This window comes from Aspergillus pseudonomiae (assembly GCF_009193645.1).
Source record: "Aspergillus pseudonomiae strain CBS 119388 unplaced genomic scaffold BDV37scaffold_37, whole genome shotgun sequence".
NCBI lineage: Eukaryota > Fungi > Ascomycota > Eurotiomycetes > Eurotiales > Aspergillaceae > Aspergillus > Aspergillus pseudonomiae.
The window spans coordinates 7,946-33,172 of NW_022476029.1; the positions used below are offsets into that span (position 1 = coordinate 7,946).

A 25,227-nucleotide genomic window follows, 5' to 3' on the forward strand; every position below is an offset into this window, starting at 1 on the left:
GCAACTGGATACAGTCGAGATATGTAAGGCGATCTGCTTCTCGCTGTGTTCACCTGCAGGGTAGGATTCGATATTCAGGGAGTGCAGTCGAATGCCTTGGTTGTGGCTTCGATCGTTTCCCCAATTAGGACATTGTGACATGTCGATCCGGCGCCTCGCTTCATTTCACCGTTTGGCTAACGATCTGCCAGTAGCAGCGCACAGCTTTGGTTTCAGCTTCAGATTGCCTGCGGACTGATATCATGTACATTTCGGAATACCGGTGTGTATGAGAGCAGAAAAGATACCGTCATTTGATATACTACATGCGTACGTTGCAAACCTGGCTGTGATATATAAGATAAGAAAGCGAAATTAGACAGTTTCATAGATGTACGTCCAAGGGCATGCTCTTTCAGCCCTGACTTCGGTCCGACCTGCCGGACGTATCTTCCTCTTCGCCGCTATTGAACCCCACATCAACGACAACGGGCCTTTCCTCCTGCACGGGGTGGATGGCATGCTCCACATTGACCTTTGGTCCCTTGAACCACTTGTGGGCGTCGACCACCCACCAGATGCTCACCGCCAGCATTGGAGCGCCCCAGACAAGACACGTCCAATTCATCAGATCCGGTGTCAGGTCACCCCCTGTTACACTGGGAAGGCACAGAATGGGCACCATCAGCAGCACAAAGAGCACGCCCGCACCTCCAATGTATGCGCCAAATGGCCCCAAGTGCCATGGTCCCCGCCGGAAACGGTTACCAACGAAGAACACCCGAATGCAAATGGGGATCGCAAAGGCAACGAACTGCGCAATGGCACCGATAGAGAAGAGAGCGCCAATCGCTACATCCCCGGCGAGGATCAAGAGGCACATCAGGATCCCGAGGACGGCGTTTACGATGACAGCGTTCACGGGCGTTTGGGTGCGACTGTCAACTTTCTTCCAGATCCCGGACAGAGGAAAGCAGTCGTCGCGGGCATAGGCGTACGTGACTCGCGATGCGGCAACCATACATCCTTGGCCCATCGAGAACCCACAGATGATCGTTAAAGCGAGTATTCCCAGGGCGGTTTTTTGTGGCATCACCTGTAACAAGTATGACGCCCAAGGCTGCCCGAGATCAGAGTCTATCACCGCCTCGATATCAGTGACGGTGTAAGCGACTACAAGCTGCAAGAACCAGCCCATCAAGCCCCCGACGCCCGAAGTCATCACGATGGCCCGCGGAGAGGCGATGTTTGCGTTCGAACACTCCTCACTTAGGTGGAACGGAGAATCATACCCAGACATGGTCCAGATCACCCCGACAAAGGTCATGAGCACCGCGACCCCATCCGGAAAGTCAGTCAAGTTGGTGATTGTCCCCCATACTTCCTTGGACGGGGTGAACTTGGGTTCATTCTTCGTCCCTGCCGGGATGGCGATGAGGACAGCGATGAGCGCAAACATGTTGAAAGTTGAGCCCCACGAGTTGAACTGGGCAACCCATCTCGTTGGCATGCTGCTGATTACCGCGTGGAGGATCATGATAAGTGTGGTAAGGAGAAATGTTTGCCAAGAAGTAGGAACGTAGTCCGGGTTTTGGACCGACGCTGCAGCCAGGATCATCGCAGCCAGTGAAAAGTCCACCGACGGTGCTGCTGTAATCTGTCCAATCCAGTTGGACCACCCAGTGATCCATGCCGCGAATGGTCCGTATCCTGGAGGTGCGAGTACGGCAGCTGCATAGTAGAGACCGCCACTGGTGATGTCAGTTTCGATAGAGTAAGACCAGACTACTGGTTTGGTCGGTGCGAAAGAAGATGAAGCGGGCGTACCTTGTTGGCATCGCCGAACACAGTTCAGCCATTGACATGGCTACACACTGGATGAAAAGCATAGCTATGATCCAACCCCAAACCATGCCTGCTGTTCCCGCATAGCCCATCCCTGGACGGATGTCAGCCCGCGAGAATTCCCTCGGCGTCAGAGTAGCTACCGTAGTATATTGTGCTGGCAAACGATGGGAGCAGCCCAAGCACAGCAAAGCTGACGCAGAATGTAGTCCATAGCGAGAACTCTCGTTTGAACTCCTGCTTATACCCCAGGGCTACAATGACCCGCTCATCTGCGTCCATGGCATGGTCCGTATAAGGCACGTCGCCATTGGGCAGCACCGTGGTGACCGGGTCATGGTCTACATCGGCGTATACGGACCCCTTCGAGGTGGCCTTATCTACAGGCGTCGACTTGTCCACGGAAGACATGATGACGATGTTCTTCTTGACAATCGAGGATCGATTTCGAGCTAGGAGGTTTTTTCGACCGAGAGACAGGGATTCCTGTAGAGGCGGAGGATATAAGATAACCGGTCATTCCAAGCTGACCACGGAACTGTCGCTGGGGGGCTCAAAGTTTGTGACGCTGCAGTGACACAAGTATAGCGTTTCAGTGACAACTTCAACGGTGAACTGCGGAAAGGAGGAGGGGGGGGATGTAATATATAGATATAGATATGTCCAAGGCTGGAGCTGCGGAACGATGGTGATCTCAAAGTAAACCATGCACCCTGCACGGGGGGAAGAGTACCCACCCCTTCCGGAGCCGACGCCGCGATGAGGAGACGCATTCTCTTTTGGCTGATGCTAAGTTCGATACTAGTAATCTGCAAATGACATGGATGGGGAAGCTGAGAGGAATTCGCAGGTGGGGGGGAGTTGCTGGTTGCTTGGCACCTGGTCACACTCTCCTTGCGATGCAGTGAACCATTCATCATGCAGCAACATCAGTCTACTCCGCACAGCTCTCCAAAGCTTAGCCGCATCGTCCATACTCAGCAGGGCAGTTTCAGGCGGCGCCACATTCAAAGAAGGTTGGTCACATAGCTTCGACCTCGCTTGCCCTCAGTAAGGAGGCCCAAGACACAAAATGTCGGGGTTTCTTATCAGTCCGAGAGGGTGGCGTGTCGACGGACGGACGTTCAACCTTGATAAGAGTAGCACCCCAAAGATAACCCAAATTACGGGACGATTCTTATTCGACATGATAACGCCTATTAATCCAATCAGTCTCCCTTAGTGCCAACCATTCTTACTTTGATAGTACAGTAGGCTGGACCTGCCCTTATGGGAAACCCTGACCGTGGATATCTTTTGTCGCCAGGCTATCAACCATCATTGAGCACAGATATCGGTCCCTACATTTAGCAGGATTGTTTGCTTTGGACGTCCCCGGTATCCCCGAAACGCGGCGATCCCCGGAGGTCCATTTGCAGTACCCAACAGCCAAACAGAAACAAAGGAAGTGATAATTAAGGAGGCGTGTCTATGTGCTGTCACAATTCATCGCTGCTATTCTACACAGTACAGAACCGACTCCTTCCTCCACTATATAGCTGATAGGGAGCATATGCGCAAACATAAATCCCTGCGAGTAGGATATGGCTGAGGGATCGTACTTCGTAAGGAAACGTTTAGAAGGGCTACATGATTGTTAGCACATCAACATCCCGGATCGGCAAGCCTAGGAGAAAGCGGGTACGTACGTTGTCCTCGGGGGCAATGGTGCGGTCGAAGTACTGGTCGAAGAAGGGAAGCTGACGCAGGATATCGTTGCGGACACGGGGAACTTCACCGAAGAAGAAGATGGCGAAGACACCGGCGCTGGCACCGAAAGTAGCGGCAATCTGGGCACTGTGATCGCAACGCAGTCAGTACGACTCGAATAATGAAGGAGTAGAGGATCCCGCCGGAATGGGGGAGAGATGCATGGGAGTATAAAACAGGTGGTACTCACTACTTGGTAGCAGCGCCAACGGTCACACCGTGGAAGTTGAGAGGAGTAGTGTACCTGAAGATCATCAAGGACTCGAATTAGCAAGCCTCCCTCATCATTTTGGTTGCGTATTCAACGATTTCATTGGGCTGCCCTGCCCGCCGGTAACGATGTAGGTCTCAACCCTGGCGATACGGCGTGGGCTGCCTTTGCTGGCCGCACGCTCAGAGCTGAAGGTCGATCAAAACGCCATTTCCAAGACCAAACCAGGCCAGGCTCAGAGTACAGGTACACCCCATGTGCATGTCGTGATACGGTACTGTCAATTGAAGGTTCGGAGGATCTCACTTGGGAGCGAAAGGAGAGCGGTAGGCACCAGCAGTCTGGGCCGCAGCACGACGAAGGGTCTGAGAGAACTATAAGAACACGGTGGTTAGCAATTGGCTAGTTTCATATGGTTTCTCTGCTGACGGTTGGTGCGATTGAACATCACACTCTTAACCTGAGCCCTTGGAGAGTGAACGGGCTTTCGACCCAACTAAAACGGAGATATTTTAGACAGGGGTACACATACCATCTTGTCTATAGACTTAGAAGCAGGATCTAAGCAAGAACAGTTCTAATAAAGCGATAAGTGACAGCAGCAATCGAGATTCAAGGCAGTCGTAGAAAACCGGGAGACTCCGCGACGTTCACAATGCTTGCGGCAACCCGATAGCCAATCACCACCCGCCAATTGACCATCACGTGAAATACCTGGACTGTCGAATCAGAGCCTCGCTTTTACATTCGAGATTAACGCGGTTAGTGGTTCGAGTGCCTTGCGCATTGTATGAGATACTTGAATATCAGATGTGGTCATTAGTAAAATCTTAACATTTCCATGATATCTAAACCTTCAAGCTATTTCTGTCTTTCCTTTTATTTCTTTGGCGCCTATCAGGGCAACCAGTTGGCATCTGGACATTGCTTGTACAGCCCTAAACCCTACACTACACTTCATCATTACTCCGCTGGTGACGTAAAACGATAGCTTTTTGTAATCTGTATAGGTACTAAGGAGGCACTTGCGTGTCTGGTACAAATTATGGAGGAGCTTGCCGACAGCACAACACTCGCCCGAACGCCGCCTAAACCAGGAGATCAATATAAAAATGGAATGAGATATATGAAGGGCATCATCAATACCAAGATATAGGACACAGTTAAAAACATTACAAACCAAGAGAAAAGCCAGTTGAAATGAGCACGAGCGAAATGAAGGATGGAGGGACACGTCAAGGGAGAAAAAGAGGTGGAAATAAATATAATAACTGTACAGATGATACTTCTGGGTCATCCACCGTCGACTAATCTACCTTGCCGGTTGAGCCGCCATTCAGCAGACCTTCTTTCCCATCAAGGTGAAAGAAACCATTGCTGCCGTTAGTGACACCGAGAATGCCACCGCGGCCGGCACGACGGCCCCTGGCTCGAGCCAACAATGTCGCACCAACAATGGAGACGATCAGGATGAGAACGAAGAGTATGGGGTGGTTGACGATGAAGGACCGAGCGAAGAAAAAGATAGACTCAAAAGTGCCAACAGTGGACTTCGGTGTCAGTTTAGGGGAGTTGGCGATCACAAGAGGAATAGTTTCGAGAATAGAAGTACGTGAGGCCAGGATGGGAGACCCGCTAGAAGATGAGTCCCAGTACCGTCGGTTCTGGCCGGGTTAGTATCAGTCTCAAAATAAAGGCTTTCTTCCGCCGAGGAGGCAGCACTTACATCGTGATCGTTGATAATGACTCGTTCCCCATTTGCCACATCAATACCATAGGCATTTCTCAACCACCGTTCCCAGAAGTCGCCATCCACCCAGGCGAAGCCAACCTGTTTCTTGTCATCTTCACGGATTGTGATGCGCATGTTCTTGGCAGCTCGCAACGCGCGCTGGTCGTTACGGTCATCAGCCTCCTCAATGCGGAGCTGTTTGGCGTCCCGAAGTTCTGCCCGTTCCAACTGGAACAACTGAACTTGCTTGTCCATCCATTCAAGAGCCGCGCTCTTCAGCTCCCTCTTTGACTGCAAGAATTCGTCCGAGCGTCCCCGGCTCAAGATTCCGAGAACCACGTACCTGCCATCCATGATTTCTCCAGCGTTGGAGGCGGTAAGTTCGGGGACGATGGGTAACCACACGGTGCGCATCCATCCCAAGATCTGTCGGAAGTCTCGCATGTCCTTGGGAGCAATCGGAGTATAGTAGTTGGCTCGACCGTCTCGGACAACAAGAAGGCGGGGCCATGTTGAAATCTTGAACCGTTCAGCCAGGGCTGCGCTGTTCGTTTTTACAATTCGTCCATGGCCGATCAAGCTAAGAGTTAGGCGCTCCAGAGCCTCAAAATCCTCCGATGTCGTAGCGTGGTCGTAGAAATACAAGAAGATGACTTCTTCCTTCTCCTCCAGCTCCTTGAAGGAAGTGGCGTCGACGTCCTGAACACCCAAGCCAACGTCAACTGCCTTCTTGGCATAGTTGACTAGATCGCCTAGGCCCCGAAGGCCGTTGTATTCAACCCTCTCACCGCCCCGGAAGAAATACATTGTGGGAAAGGCCGATACATGAGCATCTTTGCAAAGTCTGGGCTCAGCGTCACAGTTTACTTCTCCGACGTTCAGGACGTTTTGCATTTCCCTGGCCATTTGCTGCCAGTTAGGGGCAAGTGCCTGGCAGTGATGGCACCATGGGGCATAAAACTTAATAAACCATGGATCCTGTGTGGTCGTGACAAGTTTCTGGAAGCTCTCGGCGGTGAGGGGAACAGAGATTCCTTGAGGGTTTGCTGGACCTCCCTTCGGTTTCGTTTTGGCCTTCAACGCAGCGGCTTTGTCAGAAGACGCATCCTCGGCGGAAACTTGCTCATTGTGCTTTTCACCAGCCTTGGCGCCTGCCTCGGGGTCCTTGTCTTTAGCAGCAGGAACCTCTGGTTCAGCCTTCGTATCCACGCCCTTGGCGCCGGGCTTCGGTAGGTTAACTCCCTTGGCAGGACGAGACCCAGGCTTGATCGATTCAAGTTTGTCTTCAACGTACTCGCTCAGACCTTCCATTGACTTCTTTCCAGTGAACTCCTCCACCCTTTCACCATTGTGATACAGCGAGAATTGCGGGAAGTACTTGACGTCCAATTTCTTGCAAAAGTCGCCATAGGCCTGGCAGTTCAGCGATGCAAAGTGGAAATTGTAGAAGCCATGGAAGGAGTTCAGGGACTTAGTATCGGACGGTTTCGAAGAGGACGAGGCCAAAGGATCCGAAGTCTACCTTTTGTTAGCGGGCCTGAACGAGCACACTCCCTAATCGGCAAGGCCACAGCACATACATAGTAGTATTCATAGAGTGTCTGCCATGCCGGAGCGATCTTTTGGCAATGCGGGCAGGCAGGAGAGAATTGCTTAATAAACCTGGTAGATGTTAGAGCAGGCATCTAGACACCGGAGTGAGAAGAGTTCTAACCAGTAGCCGTCCTTGACGGTTTCCTCGAAGTTATCAGGCGTCAAATCTTTCATAGGAGGCACTTCAACACCGTTAAAGGTAGTAGACAGGGTACCCGGGTCGACGGGATCGTCGGCTCTCTTCACAAGTCGACCATTTCTGGATTCAAGGACGTTGTCGGAAGGAGAAGCGAGAGAGGGGATAGAGAATAAAGAGAGAAGCGAACACGCCAGCAAGGATGCCCTCATACTGACTGCAAGTCAAGGTCCGAGACCTTGAAACGATGTCTTTAAAGAGAAGTGAACGTAAGAACAAAGGGCGATTGCCAGAGAGATTACGGGCGGCACATGAAGACCTGGAACGAGTGTCGAAATGCGGCTCAGTGGCCACAGCAAGTGGGAACAACCGCCGTAGAGGAACCGGCTCTAAAACCGATACAGGCGATTATATTTAGAGTGACGAGAAATCTGCGGACAAATCCGCAGGTCCTCAAGAAGAAGGATGGTCTCGAATGCGGGTGAGAATGGGTAAACCCCCTAGGCGCGGAGAGATCGATAAGTTTAGTTCCCTTCAGATGAAAGTGGCCGGAACGTCCTGGTGGAATCTCTGTTTCTCCGCCCCCCGACGGAACCTCAACTTCGCTCCCGAAGTCAATGACAACCTGAGATACTAAATTACATGGTCTGCCATTGGCCCTGATATTCTTCACCTTTTTGGGTCAATTCTTTCTCCCCTTCTTCTCATATACTCTCCGAATACAATGAGGTCCACATTCCGGTTGCTGGCCAACGTCAAGCCGGCTCGGTACCTGGAGCCTTTTGCTCCCACCGGTATCACCGGCCTTGTCACTCATCCCAGTCCCCGCCCGACTTTGATCTATCTCTACACAACTACCCTGCAGAAATTGAAGGCCTTCCCCGAGTCTTCCGTCTACCGCCAGTCCACCGAGGCTGTAACCCGCCACCGTCTGCAAATTGTTGAATCTACGAAACCTCCTGGCTATGAGGCTTGGTTGGAGCGCGTGAAGAAGGCCATTGGTACTGAACCTGAGCGTTTCGCTTCTCTCCTTCGCCCAGATGGCTCGTACGCGGGAGTTTTGCGCGGCGATGGAAGCGACAATCCTCGGGGTGAGGAGTGGGATGGAGAAGCCCTCGAGCCGACTAGTGAAGGCCCTGCCCGTACTCCAGAGGAAGAAGCTCGGTGGCATCAGGCTATCGAAGATTCCACCAATGCAGAGAACGAGTCTGATTTCCATACTCACGCTATGAAGTGGGAGAACGAGCCCGCCTTGGAAGCAGAGCAGTATGTTCTTACCTTACACTTTCTTTTGGAAACAAAGTTAACAATAAACCTCAGGATTGCCGAAATCGAGAACCAGATTGGCGCCGGTCTCCTTGAGGAGGTCATCCAAGTTGCAGAGGGTGAGCTGAAGCTTGTTGACGAGATGTCCAAGTCCAAGGTGTAAGTCCTCCACCCACGAAGAGCATCATGCAAGGAATATGCTGACATCCGACAAGTTGGGAGGAGCTAGAGGAAAAGCCCACCCCTGGCCAGTGGTCCTACTTTGAGCGCAAAGACTCTGCATAAAGGCTGACTCCGATGAATAAAAAGACTTGTTCATTTCTATGATCCTTAACCCCACTTGTATTTATTAGCCGATGCGTGTCAATGGAAAGGAACGCTATCTTGTCGAAATTATATCCACTATTAGAAGGTTCATGTCTTCATGCTCTATACAGCAATCAAGTTCGAATTGATACAGGGAGTTTCCTACGCAATAGACAAAGGTGGTTGATCGTTGAAGCATTGGAACATTGTAGACAATGTTAATGGCCGCGCTGTTGTGCGTTTGTGGGCACTGCGATCACTTTAGCGGACATTTAGAATGTGTAATCTTAAAGGATGACTATTACATAGGATAGAATGGGAAATCTACCTGGGTACCTAGCATTGCAACGAGTATGAACTGGAATCATCCAATTGAGATCTTGTATGAAGCCTAGAATCGTAGGCGGTGAGGGTTCAGGTCGCTAGGCTATTGTAGATAGCTGGCGGGTTTCCGTCTCCTTGTGGACACATCGCTGCCGAGTCCCTGAACATCTACATTGGTAACCTACAGGCCATTCCGGTCGGGGACTTCCTCATCCTTGTGCGCTTTTAATACATACTTCCAAGGGAAGTTATTTGCAAACCCGGGTTGGGCTGTCTGAGCCGCTCGTGGCCTGGTTTCTTCCCCTCCGCCCCCGACGCCGCAAATAGTCGCGACATTCTCCTTCCCCACACAACATGAGATTGGATGTTAAGGTACGCCGTGTGTTGCTCGGAATGGTTTTACATGTGGAATGAGCTGGCGCTTCTTCATTTGAGCATACAGTTGAATGGAAATGATATTGTTGCTGACCATAATTGCAACTCAATAGAGACAGCTCTTTGCTCGCTCGGAGCGAGTAAAGGGCATTGACTTCCATCCGACGGAGCCATGGGTGAGTCCCTAACGATCTCAGATATCGACATATAATACTGACTGTGCTTCAGATCCTGACGACCTTATACAGCGGTGCGTTGGGGGATCTGCATATAAACGGCTATAGGCTGAATGCGCTAATCGGAATCCATAGGTCACGTATACATCTGGTCTTACGAGACTCAGGTAAGTGTTTGATGAGCAACGTTACGCTCAAACATCTTCTGATTGCCAATTTCCGTAGTCAATTATTAAAACCTTCGAACTTACCGATGTCCCTGTACGAGCTGGTCGGTTTATTGCACGCAAAAACTGGATTGTTTGCGGATCAGACGACTTCCAACTCCGCGTATACAACTACAACACTTCCGAGAAGATTGCCTCGTTTGAGGCCCACCCAGACTATATTCGCTCGATTGCTGTTCATCCCACCCAGCCTTTCGTTCTTACCGCCTCCGATGATATGACAATCAAGCTCTGGGATTGGGAGAAAGGTTGGAAGTGTGTCCAGGTGTACGAAGGTCACGCTCATTATGTGATGGGACTGTCTATTAATCCCAAGGACACAAACACATTCGCATCTGCATGTTTGGATCGGACTGTCAAGATCTGGAGTCTTGGTTCTCCACATGCCAATTTCACATTGGAGGCCCACGAGACGAAGGGTGTTAACTATGTCGACTACTATCCACAAGCCGATAAGCCGTATCTTCTTACCACCTCAGATGATAAGACGGTTAAGGTCTGGGATTACACCACAAAGGCGCTCATTGCAACATTGGAAGGACACACAAGTAATGTTTCCTTCGCCTGCTATCACCCGGAATTACCAGTGATCATTTCGGGATCTGAAGATGGAACCATCAAGATCTGGCACGCAAACACATACCGACTGGAACAATCGTTAAGCTATGGTCTTGAAAGAGCGTGGTGTGTTGCATACCAGCGCGGTAGACAGGGTATCGCAATGGGTTTTGATGATGGTGCAGTGGTCGTTAAAATGGGTCGCGAGGAACCTGCTGTCTCTATGGACGGATCGGGAAAGATTGTCTGGGCAAGGCACAATGAAGTGGTTTCCACAGTCATCAAGGGTGGCGATGCTACTGTCAAGGATGGTGCACCAATCTCCTTACCGACGAAGGAGCTGGGCTCATGCGAGGTCTACCCACAGACCCTATCACACTCGCCCAATGGCCGTTTCGTTTCAGTATGCGGCGATGGTGAGTATATCATCTACACTGCCCTTGCCTGGAGAAATAAGGCATTCGGACAAGCTCTCGATTTCGCCTGGGGCTCGAAGGATAACAGCAATGACTATGCTATTCGCGAGTCATCAACTAGTGTCAAGATCTTCAGGAACTTCAAGGAAGTCAGTGGCGGCTTAGATGTCGGCTTCCAAGCCGAAGGTCTCACTGATGGTGTGCTTCTTGGTGTCAAAGGACAAGGAGGCATTGGTATGTTCGACTGGGAAACCGGCAATCTAGTCCGTCGTATTGAAGTCGATCCGAAGGCCGTAAGAATCACCGAAAAATGACCATCAATAAAGCCCAGTCGCTAACACTGTTTCTAGGTTTATTGGTCTGAGTCTGGAGAGTTGGTGACCCTTGCCTGCGAGGACTCATTCTACGTGCTCCGATTCTCGAGGGAGAACTACATCAACGGTCTCAATGAGGGAGAAGCCGACGAGGATGGTGTTGAGTCGGCTTTCGAAGTCGTCACTGATGTCAATGAGACTGTCAGGACAGGTCAATGGGTTGGTGACTGCTTTATCTACACCAATTCGACGAACCGCTTGAACTACCTTGTTGGTGATCAGACCTACACAATCTCTCACTTTGATCAGGGCATGTATGTCCTCGGCTACTTGCCTCGCGATGGCAGGGTATATCTGGCTGATAAGGATGTCAACGTTGTTTCTTTTGGTCTCTCACTTAGCATGGTCGAATACCAAACCGTGGTTCTTCGTGGAGATATGGATATGGCAGCAGAGCTGCTAAAGGACATCCCGCAGGACCAGATCAACAAGGTTGCGCGGTTCCTCGAGGGCCAAGGCTACAAGGACATGGCCCTTGAAGTCGCCACTGACCCGGAACATCGTTTCGACCTTGCCCTTTCTCTCAACAATCTCGACATTGCCCTCGAAATTGCTCGTGAAGCCAACGTCGAACACAAATGGAAGACTGTTGGTGATGCTGCCCTGGCAGGATGGAATCTGGATCTGGCCCAGGAGTGCTTCACCAATGCTAAGGATGTTGGCTCCCTCCTGCTTTTGCACACCGCCAGCGGCAACAAGGAGGGTCTCCGTAACCTCGCAGAACAAGCCTCCGAGGCCGGCCTGCACAATGTTGCCTTCTCTACCTTGTGGTCTCTCGGTGGTATCGATGCCTGCACAGACCTTCTTGTGCGGACCAACCGTCTCGCGGAAGCCGTTCTTTTCACACAGACCTACAAGCCATCCCGGGCACCCGAGCTCGTCGTTCAGTGGAAGCAGTCGCTCGAGCAGTCTGGAAAGACAAAGATCGCTCGCCTGATCGGTGTCCCTCCTGGTGCTCCAGACGCTACCGCCGATGACGACCTCTTCCCCGAATGGGATGAGTACCTCCGCCTGGAGAAGGAAGGCGTTGTCCCTGAGCCTCCTTCTTCAGAGTCCCTTATCGACGTCAACGATGACGAACCAGCCGAGTCAGCAGCCAACGGGGCGCCAGAGGTCGAAGCCGAAGCATGAACGAAAAGGTGAATAACGGTGGGGTGCAGAGAGAAGTTGGGTGTATCTATTACCTTATTGTTTTAGAGTTATTTGTGCTACCTATTTTTTCCCCCTCTTCTTCCATTTTGCCCGCTATGACTTAAATATTATTACGTCTCATATCCACCATGGCCCTTTGTAAAGATCGCGTTCATTGTTCTTTAGAAAACGAGATTACTATCAGCATTATCCTGTGTTGCTCGCTGCTCGAGCCCTACCTGCTTCCAGTTATATTGAATACTAAGGATGAGGCGCTATGCACCATGGAGGGGAGAAGCAACATCATTACCCATAAATTAGCTCAATTCAAAGGCCAAACTTGATGTTTTCTATCCTCCAGAACTAACATGTTACAGACCTCCACTCACCGGCGTCGTGTAATCGGCCCGTGGTGGTATTTGTCTGGCGCCACTTCGGCCGCCGGCGTCCCTTTCTATAAATGGGGCGAATATCACACCAGATGTGTTGTGTGTCATGAGAAGGGCGGTAGTGTTGTTATGAGTCATAGTGTAGTTGTGTGGTGTGCATTTTCATAGATGGTGGTCTGGAGATATTTTTGGCTTTAATTTTTCTGGATATATTATGCTTGACGGGTGGGTGGGATTATTACGTAGTACTTCGATCTATGGAGAGAGTTGATTTTCGGTAGCCGGTTTGGGCGTAGTCTGGGTAAACCAAATGATGACTGTTCCAAAGTACAAAGCCATTGGGATTGTAGAACAATAGTCTAGTTCTTCATAGTTGGAATGAATATCTTAGGAAAGACTCGACGTCAATTCATCGAGTCATGGGCAATATTGAGATATGGGTATCTACGGGCTGAACGGAAACGTTGTATGCGAGAGGGCTAGAACAAAATTACGACAGTAGGAAGATTCCTCCCCCTTGGTATATAGGGAAACCGGTTTTCAGGCCTGGGTGTCCTCGTACCTCTCTCAGTCGAGCATACCAGACGTTGGCGCACACATTCCCCAGATCGGCTGGAGCCTATCGCATGCGACAGTTACCCACCCGGCGTCGATATCCGAACATTGCTGCAGCAAGTCATGGAGGCCGATCCGGCCAATGAAATCCATTGAGCTTCTTTTTCCGACATGCGACTAACTAGCAGCGTAGTGTCGGCTGCACCGGTGTCTCGAGGAAAGGTGAGATCGGAGCATGTCTTGCTTCAGCGACCAAAGTCGGGTTGAATGTTCGCCATCTCGAAGAATGGTGACTACCGGAGGATTGTCTCCAGCCTAGGACTATGTATATGCCATGATGCCACGACTTTTGCGTGATAGAGTTCAAGAGCGGAGATTTCCAGCGGTGATTACAATCGTATAGATCAGCACAGTACCGGCAAGATGATGCATTGGAGCAACATACTACCCACATTAACCGCCTTTATCGCCTTTATCCTGGGCATGCTATGCCTCTTCGCAGGAACAAAGACAAACCTTTTATTAGACACGGATGTTTTCACGGTATGTTCGCCTTTGTCACACTCTGGTATGAGCGGGGACTTAACAACCGTCGAAGATATATACGACAAGTATAAGCAATGACACAGGGATGCGAGACTTCTACTCAATATATGTCATGTCCTACTGTGAGGGATTCCTGCATGCAGAAAATCGAAACTTGACCGGATGTTCAACCCCGTCGCTACTGTTCGCCTTCAATGCGACTGAAGCGCTAACGAAAGATGCGGGCAACACCACCTCATTATCCAGCCTGGGATGGCCGAGTTCCATCACCGATGATCTACGCACGTTCGGTGCTACCAGCCAGAGTATGGGGGTCTTCTACTGTATTGGGATAGGGTTAGCGGGACTGGTGGTCTTGGAACGACTGTGGTTCGTGATCGCGAAAGGACCAAGACAGACGGTTGTAGAAGCTTCTTCTCTCATGGTAAGCTCCATTGGACGTTCCAGATCCCGTCCGGTACTAAGAAGGAGGTCCACAGCTCAGTTTCACGATGCTCAGCATTCCGTCCATTATCGCAACGGTCATTGCATTACAATTTGTGAATCTCATCAATCGCCACGGCGAGGAGTCCGGTGTGACGGCGAGGTATGGCCATCAATTTTTAGGGATGACATGGGCTGCCGCTGGGTTGTTACTGGTGGGAGGTATGGTCAGTTTACTAACGGTGATGGTGGACCGTAACCGATCGGCAGCGTATGAACCGGTGGCAGAACCGAAGACGGTGGCCGCGGATTCGGACTCGGTAGGGTCGAACGAGAAGGGAGACTAAGAAAGGAACGGAATGGAGAGGAATAATGATAATAAAAAAAAAGGGGGGGGGAACTTAACTAAAGCAGGAAAAAAAAGAAGACCAGAGAAAACCAAGGAAAGGGAGCGAATCGGGAGGAGTTGATTCTTGTGCTAATGCATTGGATTGGAACCCAATATTGGTTGGATATTGGATATTGAACAAATGTTGAACGCAACGATAGGAGCCCCACCGAACCTGGACAGTTCTATAGAAGAAATTCCATGAGTCTCTGTTGATTTTGAAGTGGACCTTTGTCGCAATACAATAGCAGCATGGCAGGTGGGAAGGGGTCTTGAGATCATAGTCCAAGTCCATAGTGTGAGGAAAAAATTGGGTCTTCCCGCGGATGGCGACGTCACGAGTGGACCCGTGAGAAGGTCTCGCCAAATGAGGCAACCCGGTTCCCTCCGCTATACCTGCGATGCTATCGTTGATAGTGGGTCACTCGATGGGCTCGAACGATGCCAAATGATGACGTTAAGTTGACTACGACTGTTGCTGTCATGACTGGAAAATTATCGGGAGGAATTGACCAGTGTTATTCGCGGGGGGAAGGAGAGACTAGTAGTCGTAGTACCAGTACTGCGTAGTAGGCCGTTCAGTTCAAGTCGTGCAGGGAATCCACTCGGGGATGAGCAGGGGTTCACCTCATCGACGACTGGGGACGGAGTACAGACCAAGAAGACTCCAATTAACCCGTCCGGCTTAAGGTAAGTGGTTACCTTAGTACGAGATAGGTTTCCGGTCACCTAGCGGAGGGTAACCCCGACTGGACCATATTCCAGTGTGAATGTTAATACTGTGTCCACAGAGAGAGAGAGAAATGAGGATCGGGTGACAATTGGGTGTCCAGTTCCTGCGTAACGTGATAACGAATCCCTTCATGACCCTATCGCCAGGATGATCACGGAATGGTCCGGATCAGAAATTCAGAGCCGCTGGTTGGGTTGACGACCTGAACGAATACCCAAACCAATGACGAAAACCAATCCCAGCGTTTCCTGTTTTTGCACGAGAATAGCCACAATTTCCCCCCCAGAAATGAAAAAGCGTCTGAGCCCTCCGGAAGACTGCGTTCCTAGTCCCCATGTGTTCAGTTGATACTATTCCCATAGGCACATTTCCCCCCTTCCCCACTCGAGTTCCACCAGTCGTGAATGAGCATCGTGTAGGGGTTCCATTCTCGCCCAGAGTTTCGTTTCTTTGCCGTTCCATACAAAGCGTCACTGCATCATTCCTTCCTTTTTCATTCACCCCTCTCTTGTCCACCATCGTGAAATGTTTGGTAGTACATATACCCCTCGTTACCCCTCTTTCTGTTTCCCACGAAATTAACATCGTCAACAACAACAACAACAACAATCACTTTCACTTCTCCTACTTCAACGTCTCTTTCTGATAGCCCTTCCGCCTTTCTCTCATCTACTACCAACTACTACTGTCATATACTCTTTCTCCATCCTACTTCATCACCATCACGCCACCCCCCTGTTAAATCCAACCTCAGGATACAACTGTCAACCATCCATCATGGGTAAAAAGGCTATCCAGTTTGGCGGTGGAAACATTGGCCGTGGCTTCGTGGCTGAGTTCCTCCACGCTGCCGGCTATGAAGTCGTCTTCATTGATGTCATGGATAGCGTCATCAACTCTTTGCAGCAGACCCCGTCGTACGATGTGACGGAGGTCAGCGAAGAGGGTGAAAGCACCAAGACCATCACCAACTATCGCGCCATCAACTCCAAGACGCATGAGGCCGACGTCATTCAGGAGATCGCATCGGCTGATGTGGTTACCTGTGCTGTCGGCCCCAACATCCTCAAGTTCATCGCGCCAGTCATTGCCAAGGGCATTGATGCGCGCACCGAAAAGAAGCCTGTGGCGGTGATCGCCTGTGAGAACGCGATCGGTGCGACGGATACCTTGCACGGATACATCAAGCAAAACACCAACCCTGACCGTCTGGAGACCCTCTCCGAGCGTGCCCGCTTTGCCAACTCGGCTATCGACCGCATTGTCCCCAACCAGCCCCCGAACAGTGGTCTCAATGTTCGCATCGAGAAGTTCTACGAGTGGGCCGTGGAGAAGACTCCTTTTGGCGAATGGGGTCATCCCGACATCCCTGCCATCCACTGGGTGGACCACCTCGAACCTTACATTGAACGCAAGCTCTTCACCGTCAACACTGGCCATGCTACCACGGCCTACTACGCTCACAAGCGTGGCAAGAAGATGATCGCTGAGGCCCTTGAAGACCCTGAGATCCGCGAGACGGTGCACAAGGTGCTCGAGGAGACTGCCGCTCTCATTACCGATAAGCATGAGATCTCGGACCAGGAGCAGAAGGAGTATGTTGACAAGATCGTCAGCCGTATTTCCAACCCGTATCTCGAGGACAACGTTGAGCGTGTAGGACGTGCTCCTCTCCGCAAACTGTCTCGCAAGGAACGGTTCATTGGGCCTGCCTCGCAGCTTGCGGAGCGTGGCAAGAAGTTCGATGCTCTGCTGGGCGCCATTGAGATGGCTCTTCGCTTCCAGAACGTCCCAGGAGACGAGGAGAGTTCCGAGCTTGCTCACATTCTGAGGGATAACTCGGCCGAGGATGCCACCTCCCAGCTCACCGGTTTGGAGAAAGACCACCCACTTTATTCTCATGTGGTGAAGCGTGTTTCCGCAGTCCAGCAGGGCGCCAAGTCAGTGATCTGATCCCCGGTCGTTTTACATACCACCACACTCCTTTTTATTACCAGAAAACGAAGGGTTCCGAGTCCATCACCATATGGATCGCCCGAGGGATATTTGATATGATATCAAATTGATCTGTCCGCTGGCCGGGCATGAACTGCATGGGATACGGCGAACATATGGACGGCGCGAATGGAAGCATTCAATGGGATCTCGGGTTAGCATACATAGGATGATTTGTATTGACTTGGTGCAGCGCATTAGAGTCTAATGAGATTAATGATTATGAGATTATTTATTTATCCTTTGGTCTTTGTAGTTGGCATCTGTAGTATAGGTATTCTTCATAAATGTGCCCCTATAGTTCAACTATAACTTGCTATCCGCCCACTTTGGTTTCCTCTTCTCCACAAACGCCCTCAATCCCTCTTTGATATTCTCGCCCTCATTTAACCGCTTCTGCCAGCCGTCGATCAACCAGCGACTGCCCTCCTCGGCTCCCACACCCTCCCAACCCAACTTGACTCCCTCCCGACTGACGATCACCGCATCGGGACTATTCGCCGCGATCTGACCCGCGATTTCTAATGCCCGCGTCACCACGTCTTCCGGCGTGGCCAGCACCTCGTTGACAAATCCCCACTTCTCCGCCTCGGTCGCCGTCACCCGGCGCCCCGTCAAGACCATCTCCATCGCCCGCTGTCGCCCGATGGTCCGCACCACTCGCGGCAACGCCCCCGCAATCGCAACAACTCCGCGCTGAACTTCGGGAAACCCGAAAAAGGCCTTCTCACACGCAATCACTAGATCCGCATTGACAATCATCTCACACCCACCCCCCAGACAGAGCCCATTCACCGCGCAAATAATAGGCTTCTTCCCACTCCGGCGGGAAAGACCCCCGAATCCCGACGATGGCTGTTGTCGTTTCGCACCTGCGCTATTCACTTGGTTGTTCCATTCTGTGCAACTCCATTAGCACATGTCTCTCTCATCTCGGACCAGAACCCGTCAATAATAACAATGGGGGCGTTGATGCATGTATATATGTATATATGTATATCAAAAGCTAATCTGAGATAAATAACGTAATACCATACCCTTTAAATCCGCCCCCGCGCAAAACGCCCTCCCTTCCCCCGTCAACACCCCAACCCGGATACTCGGCTCCTCGTCCATCCATTCCCAGAGCTCGTGCAGCTCATGGTGGCCCGCTGCGTTTATGCAGTTGAGGTCCTTGGGTCGCGAGAGCGTCACTTGCAGGACATTTGGGGTCGGGAACGTCACTTTGGCGTGCTGTGGGGTCGGGGGTGGGGTTTTGAACGTCATTTTGTTTGTCCCTTTCTTCCTTCCCCTTTTTGGTATTTGGTATTGTTTTGGGGTAGGGGAGGTATTGGTTTACAGGGGTTCTGGGTTGTCGTGGCTTTTATTTCGTCTTGGGTGTTGTTGGTTTAGTATGTTGGGGCAACGTTGCCGAGGGCCGAAATGCGGAGAAGGTTATTTTTGTGATTATCTATGTGGAGTTGGGGAGTTGCTTGGTTTTGGGACTAGTTGTTTGGGCTAGTGTTGACTACTACTGCTGATGGGTAAAATGAAGGTACTTCTTTCGAGTGAAGAGTGTATCTACAAGGTCTGTATGTATGTATGTATGTATGTGTGTTTGTTTGTGTATTCAAAATTAGTTTCTCGATGACAAGGGGAAAAAGATAAGCCCGCTTCAAGCCTTTGTAGGTATGCTCTACACATATACACCCCCCCGGCAACGCCCAACTCCGTTCCATTGACACCCTGGATATAAAACTGTCGACTCATTCATCAATCAGACTATGCCTTGTTGATCCAGCCGCTGTGCACCATAAAATCGTAAATTCGGCCCGTTTTGGTCGCGTCGATCTATGTATGGAGTGATTAGTTAACTCAGTTATCTTGTTTGGTAGGGCGTGGGGGTTACCTTGCAGATTGTTCGCGCGTCCTTCTTTTTCAAGCTTCCTCCCTGCTTCATTGCTTCCTTGAGGAGGGTCTCCTTGATTACTAGATAAGGCTTGGGCTGGACGTGCAGTACGTTGCATACTTCCACCTCTTCCTTGGTTAGGAGATGAAGGTCGGGTGCGCCGTCGTTCTCTAGTTTCCATGGAATAACCCCGTTAAGCGGTTGGACTACGAACTTCGTTTTGGCTGGCTGCGGTGTCGTGAGACCATCTCCATTGCTGGCAAATGCTCGGTCGAAATCGTTCATCGGTTGGTTGACCGGCTCTACGGCCTTGTTTGCGCCGGATGCCTTTTGTAACCGCAAGGGGAGCTCTGGTGTGGTGAGCTGACTGGCTGCAGAGGGACCCTCAGGCTGCTGTGACTGCTTCGGTCGTGTGCTGGCGAATCGATCAAAGGACCCTTGTGGCACGAGTCGCTGGGCGCGTTGCTGTTTCTCTTGCTCGTATTTTTCTCCGCCGATAAGGTCTCCAATCCCCATCTGTCGCCATTCCTGTAGTTGCGTGATGGCTAGTCGTAGATTGTGCTCGTACTCTAAGCCCTTGTTGAACTCCTCAAAGTCATCATGGTTCATCATTCGAGCAAACGGCTTCGCTTTGTTTAGTAGATCCCTTTCCTCCTTAGTGCGCTTCTTCTCCAAGGCTGTGTTCTTGCGGTATTCAAGTAAATTGTGCTCGAACAGAACTTTCTTGCGCTCCGTTCGGGCGGTCAGACGTGAGTTGTAGATATCGACGACCGTCATCTTTAGCTCCATCTCCGCGTCTGTTTCACCGTTGGCCGTTTCACCTGCGCCCGGTTCGAACGTCATATGTTGCACCGCCTCTTCCGCATCGTTCATAAATTCCGTCTCGAATTCGAGACGACCAGGCATATAACCTTGTACTTCGTGACAAGCTGGAACACTGGCTGTCGGCTTTTGTTTTGGTGTCGTCGGAGGGGCCGCCTTAGCCGCCTCCTTGCGCTCCTCGATGCGGCGCTTCTTGCGGGACTGGAACTCTTCCTTGGAGATCGAGTCGGACAGTCGCGTATCGTCCGGGTCGGCGCGTTCGGGTAATGGGAAATTCGAGCTGTCTATATATGTGCTGATATAGTGATCTCGTACTTCCTCCTTAGTTCGGTAACCACCGATATGATCTGCGATATCGGCCCATGACCCCAACCCATAAATATCCGCGCCTTCTAACAGCAAAAGTTCCTCATCCGCTCCCCAATCTTCCTGGAAGATCGGAACGGAATTCTGTTCAATCACTTGGAACGGATGTGAGGACGGGTCGTGGTTCTTGGATTTCTCTCCGGCGGCAAAACAAGGAACGCAGAGATCGTACTCATGGCAGGCGGGGTGGGCGCACGATACACGAACCTGTTACACTGCAGTTAGATATAACCCGTGTAATTCCATTGACATCGGTGCCTCCATACCGTTGAAGTCACGTCGACCGAACAGATATCGCAATGGTACTTGGTCCCAGCTTCCGTGCCGCGCGAGGCGGTCTTCTTCCGTATTACGCCCATCGATTGTGAGTCCCTTTCATCCTCCGCTGTATCCTGAGCCGTTTCGACTAGATTCCGCGCCCTCTCGTGGTGACAGAGGGCTGATATGGAGCGATCCGATCAAGTGTGAGATGGTCCAGATGGGGAAGTCGGGGAACGCGAAGGGAGATCTCCGCAGTGGAAGTGGGGATCAGTCAGCTGAGCGGGTGGTCAACTGGCCAGTCAGGAACGGAATACTCGGAGCAAGCGATATGCCAATCGAGCGGGTGAAATCACTTCCTAGTCACGATGCGCTGGCTGATCTCTATTGGGAGCTGAAGTTGCAGTTAGCTTCGGTACATAGCGGCATCGCCAGATCCCGGGCGGGCAAAGTGGCTTAGCCATCGGGGCTAGTGGACTTGGAAGCCTGGATTCTCAGGAATCTGCACCGCCCCAGGGGCACTGATGCCTCAGGCGCCCTGTGCATGGACCCAGGCAGCCATGTTCCTGACCCAATGATGGCGGGTGATTTTGCCCCCCTCCTTCTGCCGTGCCCCCTTCTGCCACTTTTCCCCTCGATCTGTGTTTGTTCCCTTTTCATCGTTCAAGACAATCCATCTTGCTTGTGTTTTTTTTCTTTTTTTTTTTACCTGGGTCGTTGTTGGAATTTGTTCCGGCCCTGGTTATTCCTGTTGTGGTTGTTCCCCTCCTTCTTAACCTCTCCGTGTACAGTCTCCGATCATCTTCCTTATCTCTGGATCTCAGTTCCCTGATCCCCCTCAGGTTTCCTTCTCTGTGTGTTTCTCTGACCGCTGTGGCTGTGGCGGTACCGCATCTCGGTCACTGCTCCAACCCTCTGGGGTACTAAGAACGACCTCCTTTTTGTTTCATTCCCTCCCTATTTTTTCTTTTTTTTTATATTTAGTCCGTAACAAACTTGATAAAGATCCTACTGCATTCCGTTTCCTCTCTCATCTTTATCCTGGATATCATAAATCGCCTGTCACAATGTCTTGGAAACTCACCAAAAGTATGTCCCTTACTTTCTATATATAGCATCACTTTGGCCCATTCTGCAAAGTTGACCTCTGTCTAACCCACTTCATATAGAATTAAAGGAAACCCACCTTGCTCCTTTGACGCAAACCTTTACCCGGTCCTCATCCACATCCACCATTAAGGGCGAGTCCGGCGAAGAGACCCCCGTGGTTTCTCAGGCTCCGACTCCGACTATTTCCACGTCAAACATCAATGGAATCAGTATGTAGCCTATGTCTTTCGGGGGTCACGAGCATGCCCTAACATGTGAAAAGGTGCCTCGGAATCTCTCGTATCGCCTCCTGTGGCGCCCGTCAAGCCCGGTATCCTGATCGTCACCCTCCACGAAGGCCGGGATTTCGCTCTTTCCCCGCAATACCAACAGATCTTCAATTCGCATTTCCAGAATAACTATGCTATGCGCCCGAGCTCTTCGTCCGCCCACTCCACCCATGGGCAGGCTGCATCATTCGTCCATAGCGGCCGTCCTCAGTCGACTAGCGGAGGTATCAATGCTGCGCCCACAATCCACGGTCGGTATTCGACAAAGTATCTTCCCTACGCTCTGTTAGATTTCGAGAAGAACCAGGTTTTTGTCGACGCAGTGTCAGGGTCGCCCGAGAATCCCCTTTGGGCTGGAGACAACACCGCCTTCAAGTTCGATGTGTCCCGTAAGACGGAATTGAACGTTCAACTCTATCTCCGAAACCCGGCCGCTCGGCCCGGTGCCGGTCGGAGTGAGGATATCTTCCTCGGTGCCGTCAAGGTCCACCCGCGCTTCGAAGAAGCCCAACAGTTTGTGGAGGATCCCAAACTCAGCAAGAAGGACAACCAGAAAGCGGCTGCTGCCCACGCAGCCCAGGAGCGCCATTTAGGCCAGTTGGGCGCAGAATGGCTGGAGCTTCAATTCGGTACCGGATCGATCAAGATTGGTGTTAAATTCGTCGAGAACAAGCAGCAAAGCTTGAAGTTGGAGGACTTCGAGTTATTGAAGGTCGTGGGTAAAGGTAGTTTCGGCAAGGTCATGCAGGTCATGAAGAAAGATACAGGTCGTATCTATGCCCTCAAGACTATCCGTAAGGCTCACATCATTTCACGATCGGAAGTTACGCACACTCTCGCCGAGAGATCGGTGCTTGCACAGATCAATAATCCCTTCATCGTCCCCTTGAAATTTTCATTCCAGTCTCCAGAAAAATTGTATTTCGTTCTTGCCTTCGTAAACGGTGGAGAGCTATTCCACCACCTCCAAAGAGAGCAGCGTTTTGATATCAACCGTGCCCGTTTCTACACGGCTGAGCTGCTTTGCGCTTTGGAGTGTCTACATGGCTTCAAGGTCATTTACCGTGATCTCAAGCCGGAAAATATTCTCCTCGACTATACGGGGCACATTGCTCTTTGTGACTTTGGTCTATGCAAGTTAGACATGAAGGATGAAGATCGGACGAACAGTAAGACACCTTATGTATCTGCAACCCCGTTTGACTTCGTTAACGTCCTCGATAGCCTTCTGCGGAACCCCGGAATATCTTGCACCTGAGTTGCTATTAGGCAACGGATATACCAAGTCTGTCGACTGGTGGACGCTGGGTGTCCTCCTGTATGAGATGTTGACAGGTCTTCCTCCATTCTACGACGAAAACACCAACGACATGTACCGCAAGATTTTGCAGGAGCCCCTGACTTTCCCCAGCACGGATATTGTACCCCCCGCTGCTCGGGACCTTCTGACACGACTGCTTGACCGTGACCCCCAGCGTCGACTGGGTGCCAACGGTGCTGCAGAGATTAAGTCGCATCATTTCTTTGCCAACATTGATTGGCGTAAGCTGCTCCAGCGGAAGTACGAACCAAGCTTCCGACCCAACGTGGTATGTGATAGCATCATGACTTCATCCCTCTGCATCTTTGCTTTTAGCTGACTCGTGTAGGTTGACGCGCGTGACACCGCCAACTTCGACCGGGAGTTTACATCCGAAGCACCTCAAGACTCATACGTGGATGGGCCCGTTTTGTCCCAGACTATGCAGCAGCAGTTTGAAGGCTGGTCTTACAATCGCCCGGTTGCTGGTCTTGGAGATGCTGGCGGCAGTGTTCGGGACCCATCCTTCGGCAGCATTCCCGAATAAGCAACTTCTACTTAGCAGTATCAATGAGTAGTTTCAAGCTGAAACCGCAGTCTGATATGTGCTCTAGTCTTTCCTCCTTTTCTCACACAAGGAGTCAATGGCATCAGTTTAGCAGCTCTGATTTAGATCGTTTCTTAGCGATTTTGTTGTTTTTCACTACCCTATCTTCTTCATCTTCATCTTCCTTTCTCCTTTACTCTCCGGGCTGGGTATGCACTAGGATTGTTCGGGCAATCACTTTTTCTAAGGCATCAATGTCAGCTGACATAACTAGTTCATAGACAATGGTTCATCTAGGGTTCTGAACAAAGTCTCGTTATCCGACTGCGCCTCCACCGAAGCGTTCGTAGCCATCTGTAGAGCATGGTATAGGGGTTTCTAGAGCTCTGTATTGACCAACAGACATCTGCTGTGGACGTTCACGCTGTTGTATACCAGTTCATCTACATCTACTGAAGAATTAACAAGAAGAATTCCATAGTATAATATAGTAGAAGCCCAGGCATTGAGTAAATGAAAAACAGATAACTGGAGTAACTTAACAGCTGTTGATTACGCTGTGTCTAATGTCATTCTTCTAAACATGAAGCCAGGCCCAGTACATATAAGAAAAAGAGCCCGTAGTTCTTCGACATCTGCGAACGCTGTGCTAGGTAAATGATGCAACTGCAGGAGCTATAGTGATCATATCTTCTGCCTTAGGGTTCTTCCCGTCGAAGCTACCAAGAGTACAAAAGTGTTTTCAGCACTGACAGTTTGATACAGAATGGTTTGCACTATCATCGAAGAGGTAATTGATGAGTCAATGGAGATGTAGGAATTCTGATTAAGTGGTATATTCTTATAATGAAATGTGGTCTTCTGATCTAGAACCAGCTCCGGCTGGGTCTTTAATGACCGTTCAAACACGAGGAACTAGATTCATATATTTAACCCACCAGGTCTGCAATTTAGATGTAGGGATATTGGGAAGCATGTACTCCGCATTATCAGGACTTTCTTGGGACATATATGTTCTATTCACATCTCGATATGGCGCCGTTAGCTGCTCGCTTCCTCTTATATATCTGTATTCAGGCCCTAAGTAATAGAAACCCATAATTGAGAAGATATCTGAAGGTCTTAAAGGTACTCTACAATCTAATGACTTGATTGTTATTTTGACCTCTATCCGTAAATTGACAGCCTTGGAAACTGCCAAGGCTCTTGTGTCTCAAGGGAGTTGGTGTGATTTTGCTAT

The 25,227-nt window shown here is 50.6% G+C and overlaps 9 protein-coding genes across 9 annotated transcripts; 5 read left to right on the forward strand and 4 right to left on the reverse strand.

Moving 5' to 3' along the window:
- Positions 1–267: 267 nt before the first annotated feature.
- On the reverse strand, positions 268–2,449 carry BDV37DRAFT_128254 (amino acid permease). Its single transcript, XM_032078695.1, has 3 exons — positions 1,968–2,449; positions 1,807–1,918; positions 268–1,730 (listed from the first exon to the last, which is right to left on the reverse strand). The coding sequence occupies exons 1-3, from the start codon at positions 2,233–2,235 to the stop codon at positions 395–397; spliced, it is 1,716 nt and encodes a 571-aa protein (XP_031940935.1). The 5' UTR covers positions 2,236–2,449; the 3' UTR covers positions 268–394.
- Positions 2,450–3,440: 991 nt separating this feature from the next.
- Positions 3,441–7,457, reverse strand: BDV37DRAFT_283490 (putative disulfide isomerase; the record flags this gene model as incomplete). The annotated part of the gene is made up of 8 exons (XM_032087300.1): positions 3,441–3,449; positions 3,513–3,660; positions 3,764–3,817; positions 4,091–4,158; positions 5,101–5,448; positions 5,511–7,034; positions 7,097–7,178; positions 7,231–7,457. The coding sequence occupies 8 exons, from the start codon at positions 7,455–7,457 to the stop codon at positions 3,441–3,443; spliced, it is 2,460 nt and encodes an 819-aa protein (XP_031940936.1).
- A 289-nt stretch (positions 7,458–7,746) lies between these two features.
- Positions 7,747–9,095, forward strand: BDV37DRAFT_249402 (complex I NDUFA5 subunit family protein). Its single transcript, XM_032082076.1, has 3 exons — positions 7,747–8,511; positions 8,566–8,670; positions 8,727–9,095. The coding sequence occupies exons 1-3, from the start codon at positions 7,970–7,972 to the stop codon at positions 8,794–8,796; spliced, it is 717 nt and encodes a 238-aa protein (XP_031940937.1). The 5' UTR covers positions 7,747–7,969; the 3' UTR covers positions 8,797–9,095.
- A 134-nt stretch (positions 9,096–9,229) lies between these two features.
- Positions 9,230–13,082, forward strand: BDV37DRAFT_128698 (coatomer subunit beta'). Its single transcript, XM_032078697.1, has 6 exons — positions 9,230–9,513; positions 9,630–9,692; positions 9,745–9,766; positions 9,828–9,859; positions 9,918–11,186; positions 11,244–13,082. Exons 1-6 carry the CDS (start codon positions 9,496–9,498, stop codon positions 12,396–12,398), a joined length of 2,559 nt encoding a protein of 852 aa, XP_031940938.1. The 5' UTR covers positions 9,230–9,495; the 3' UTR covers positions 12,399–13,082.
- Positions 13,083–14,000: 918 nt separating this feature from the next.
- On the forward strand, positions 14,001–14,658 carry BDV37DRAFT_283493 (uncharacterized protein; the record flags this gene model as incomplete). The annotated part of the gene is made up of 2 exons (XM_032087301.1): positions 14,001–14,312; positions 14,368–14,658. The coding sequence occupies 2 exons, from the start codon at positions 14,001–14,003 to the stop codon at positions 14,656–14,658; spliced, it is 603 nt and encodes a 200-aa protein (XP_031940939.1).
- A 1,455-nt stretch (positions 14,659–16,113) lies between these two features.
- BDV37DRAFT_128402 (mannitol-1-phosphate 5-dehydrogenase) lies at positions 16,114–17,559 on the forward strand. Its single transcript, XM_032078696.1, has one exon. It carries the CDS (start codon positions 16,210–16,212, stop codon positions 17,383–17,385), a length of 1,176 nt encoding a protein of 391 aa, XP_031940940.1. The 5' UTR covers positions 16,114–16,209; the 3' UTR covers positions 17,386–17,559.
- On the reverse strand, positions 17,421–18,940 carry BDV37DRAFT_129102 (enoyl-CoA hydratase/isomerase family protein). The gene is made up of 2 exons (XM_032078699.1): positions 18,465–18,940; positions 17,421–18,326 (listed from the first exon to the last, which is right to left on the reverse strand). Exons 1-2 carry the CDS (start codon positions 18,691–18,693, stop codon positions 17,734–17,736), a joined length of 822 nt encoding a protein of 273 aa, XP_031940941.1. The 5' UTR covers positions 18,694–18,940; the 3' UTR covers positions 17,421–17,733.
- On the reverse strand, positions 18,937–21,412 carry adaB (chromatin-binding transcription regulator ADA2). Its single transcript, XM_032082077.1, has 3 exons — positions 20,770–21,412; positions 19,316–20,710; positions 18,937–19,257 (listed from the first exon to the last, which is right to left on the reverse strand). Exons 1-3 carry the CDS (start codon positions 20,860–20,862, stop codon positions 19,189–19,191), a joined length of 1,557 nt encoding a protein of 518 aa, XP_031940942.1. The 5' UTR covers positions 20,863–21,412; the 3' UTR covers positions 18,937–19,188.
- BDV37DRAFT_249429 (serine/threonine-protein kinase) lies at positions 21,394–24,409 on the forward strand. The gene is made up of 5 exons (XM_032082078.1): positions 21,394–21,850; positions 21,931–22,080; positions 22,134–23,309; positions 23,365–23,729; positions 23,790–24,409. The coding sequence occupies exons 1-5, from the start codon at positions 21,829–21,831 to the stop codon at positions 23,985–23,987; spliced, it is 1,911 nt and encodes a 636-aa protein (XP_031940943.1). The 5' UTR covers positions 21,394–21,828; the 3' UTR covers positions 23,988–24,409.
- Positions 24,410–25,227: the final 818 nt, after the last annotated feature.

Bases quoted from the DNA above. Each gene is read 5' to 3' on its own strand.
- BDV37DRAFT_128254 (XM_032078695.1), bottom strand. From the start codon at position 2,235: ATGTCTTCCGTGGACAAGTCGACGCCTGTAGATAAGGCCACCTCGAAG. The intron at 1,919-1,967 runs GTAGCTACTCTG...ACATCCGTCCAG, and splicing joins TGCCAGCACAATATACTACG to GGATGGGCTATGCGGGAACA. The intron at 1,731-1,806 runs GTACGCCCGCTT...TGACATCACCAG, and splicing joins TGTTCGGCGATGCCAACAAG to TGGCGGTCTCTACTATGCAG.
- BDV37DRAFT_249402 (XM_032082076.1), top strand. From the start codon at position 7,970: ATGAGGTCCACATTCCGGTTGCTGGCCAACGTCAAGCCGGCTCGGTAC. The intron at 8,512-8,565 runs GTATGTTCTTAC...AATAAACCTCAG, and splicing joins CCCGCCTTGGAAGCAGAGCA to GATTGCCGAAATCGAGAACC. The intron at 8,671-8,726 runs GTAAGTCCTCCA...ACATCCGACAAG, and splicing joins GAGATGTCCAAGTCCAAGGT to TTGGGAGGAGCTAGAGGAAA.
- BDV37DRAFT_128698 (XM_032078697.1), top strand. The intron at 9,767-9,827 runs GTGCGTTGGGGG...CGGAATCCATAG, and splicing joins CCTGACGACCTTATACAGCG to GTCACGTATACATCTGGTCT. The intron at 11,187-11,243 runs GTAAGAATCACC...CACTGTTTCTAG, and splicing joins TTGAAGTCGATCCGAAGGCC to GTTTATTGGTCTGAGTCTGG.
- BDV37DRAFT_128402 (XM_032078696.1), top strand. From the start codon at position 16,210: ATGGGTAAAAAGGCTATCCAGTTTGGCGGTGGAAACATTGGCCGTGGC.
- BDV37DRAFT_129102 (XM_032078699.1), bottom strand. From the start codon at position 18,693: ATGACGTTCAAAACCCCACCCCCGACCCCACAGCACGCCAAAGTGACG. The intron at 18,327-18,464 runs GTATGGTATTAC...GGAGTTGCACAG, and splicing joins CGCGGGGGCGGATTTAAAGG to AATGGAACAACCAAGTGAAT.
- adaB (XM_032082077.1), bottom strand. From the start codon at position 20,862: ATGGGCGTAATACGGAAGAAGACCGCCTCGCGCGGCACGGAAGCTGGG. The intron at 20,711-20,769 runs GTATGGAGGCAC...GCAGTGTAACAG, and splicing joins CGGTCGACGTGACTTCAACG to GTTCGTGTATCGTGCGCCCA. The intron at 19,258-19,315 runs GTAACCCCCACG...CTCCATACATAG, and splicing joins ACGCGCGAACAATCTGCAAG to ATCGACGCGACCAAAACGGG.
- BDV37DRAFT_249429 (XM_032082078.1), top strand. From the start codon at position 21,829: ATGTCTTGGAAACTCACCAAAA. The intron at 23,310-23,364 runs GTAAGACACCTT...CGTCCTCGATAG, and splicing joins GGATGAAGATCGGACGAACA to CCTTCTGCGGAACCCCGGAA. The intron at 23,730-23,789 runs GTATGTGATAGC...TGACTCGTGTAG, and splicing joins CAAGCTTCCGACCCAACGTG to GTTGACGCGCGTGACACCGC.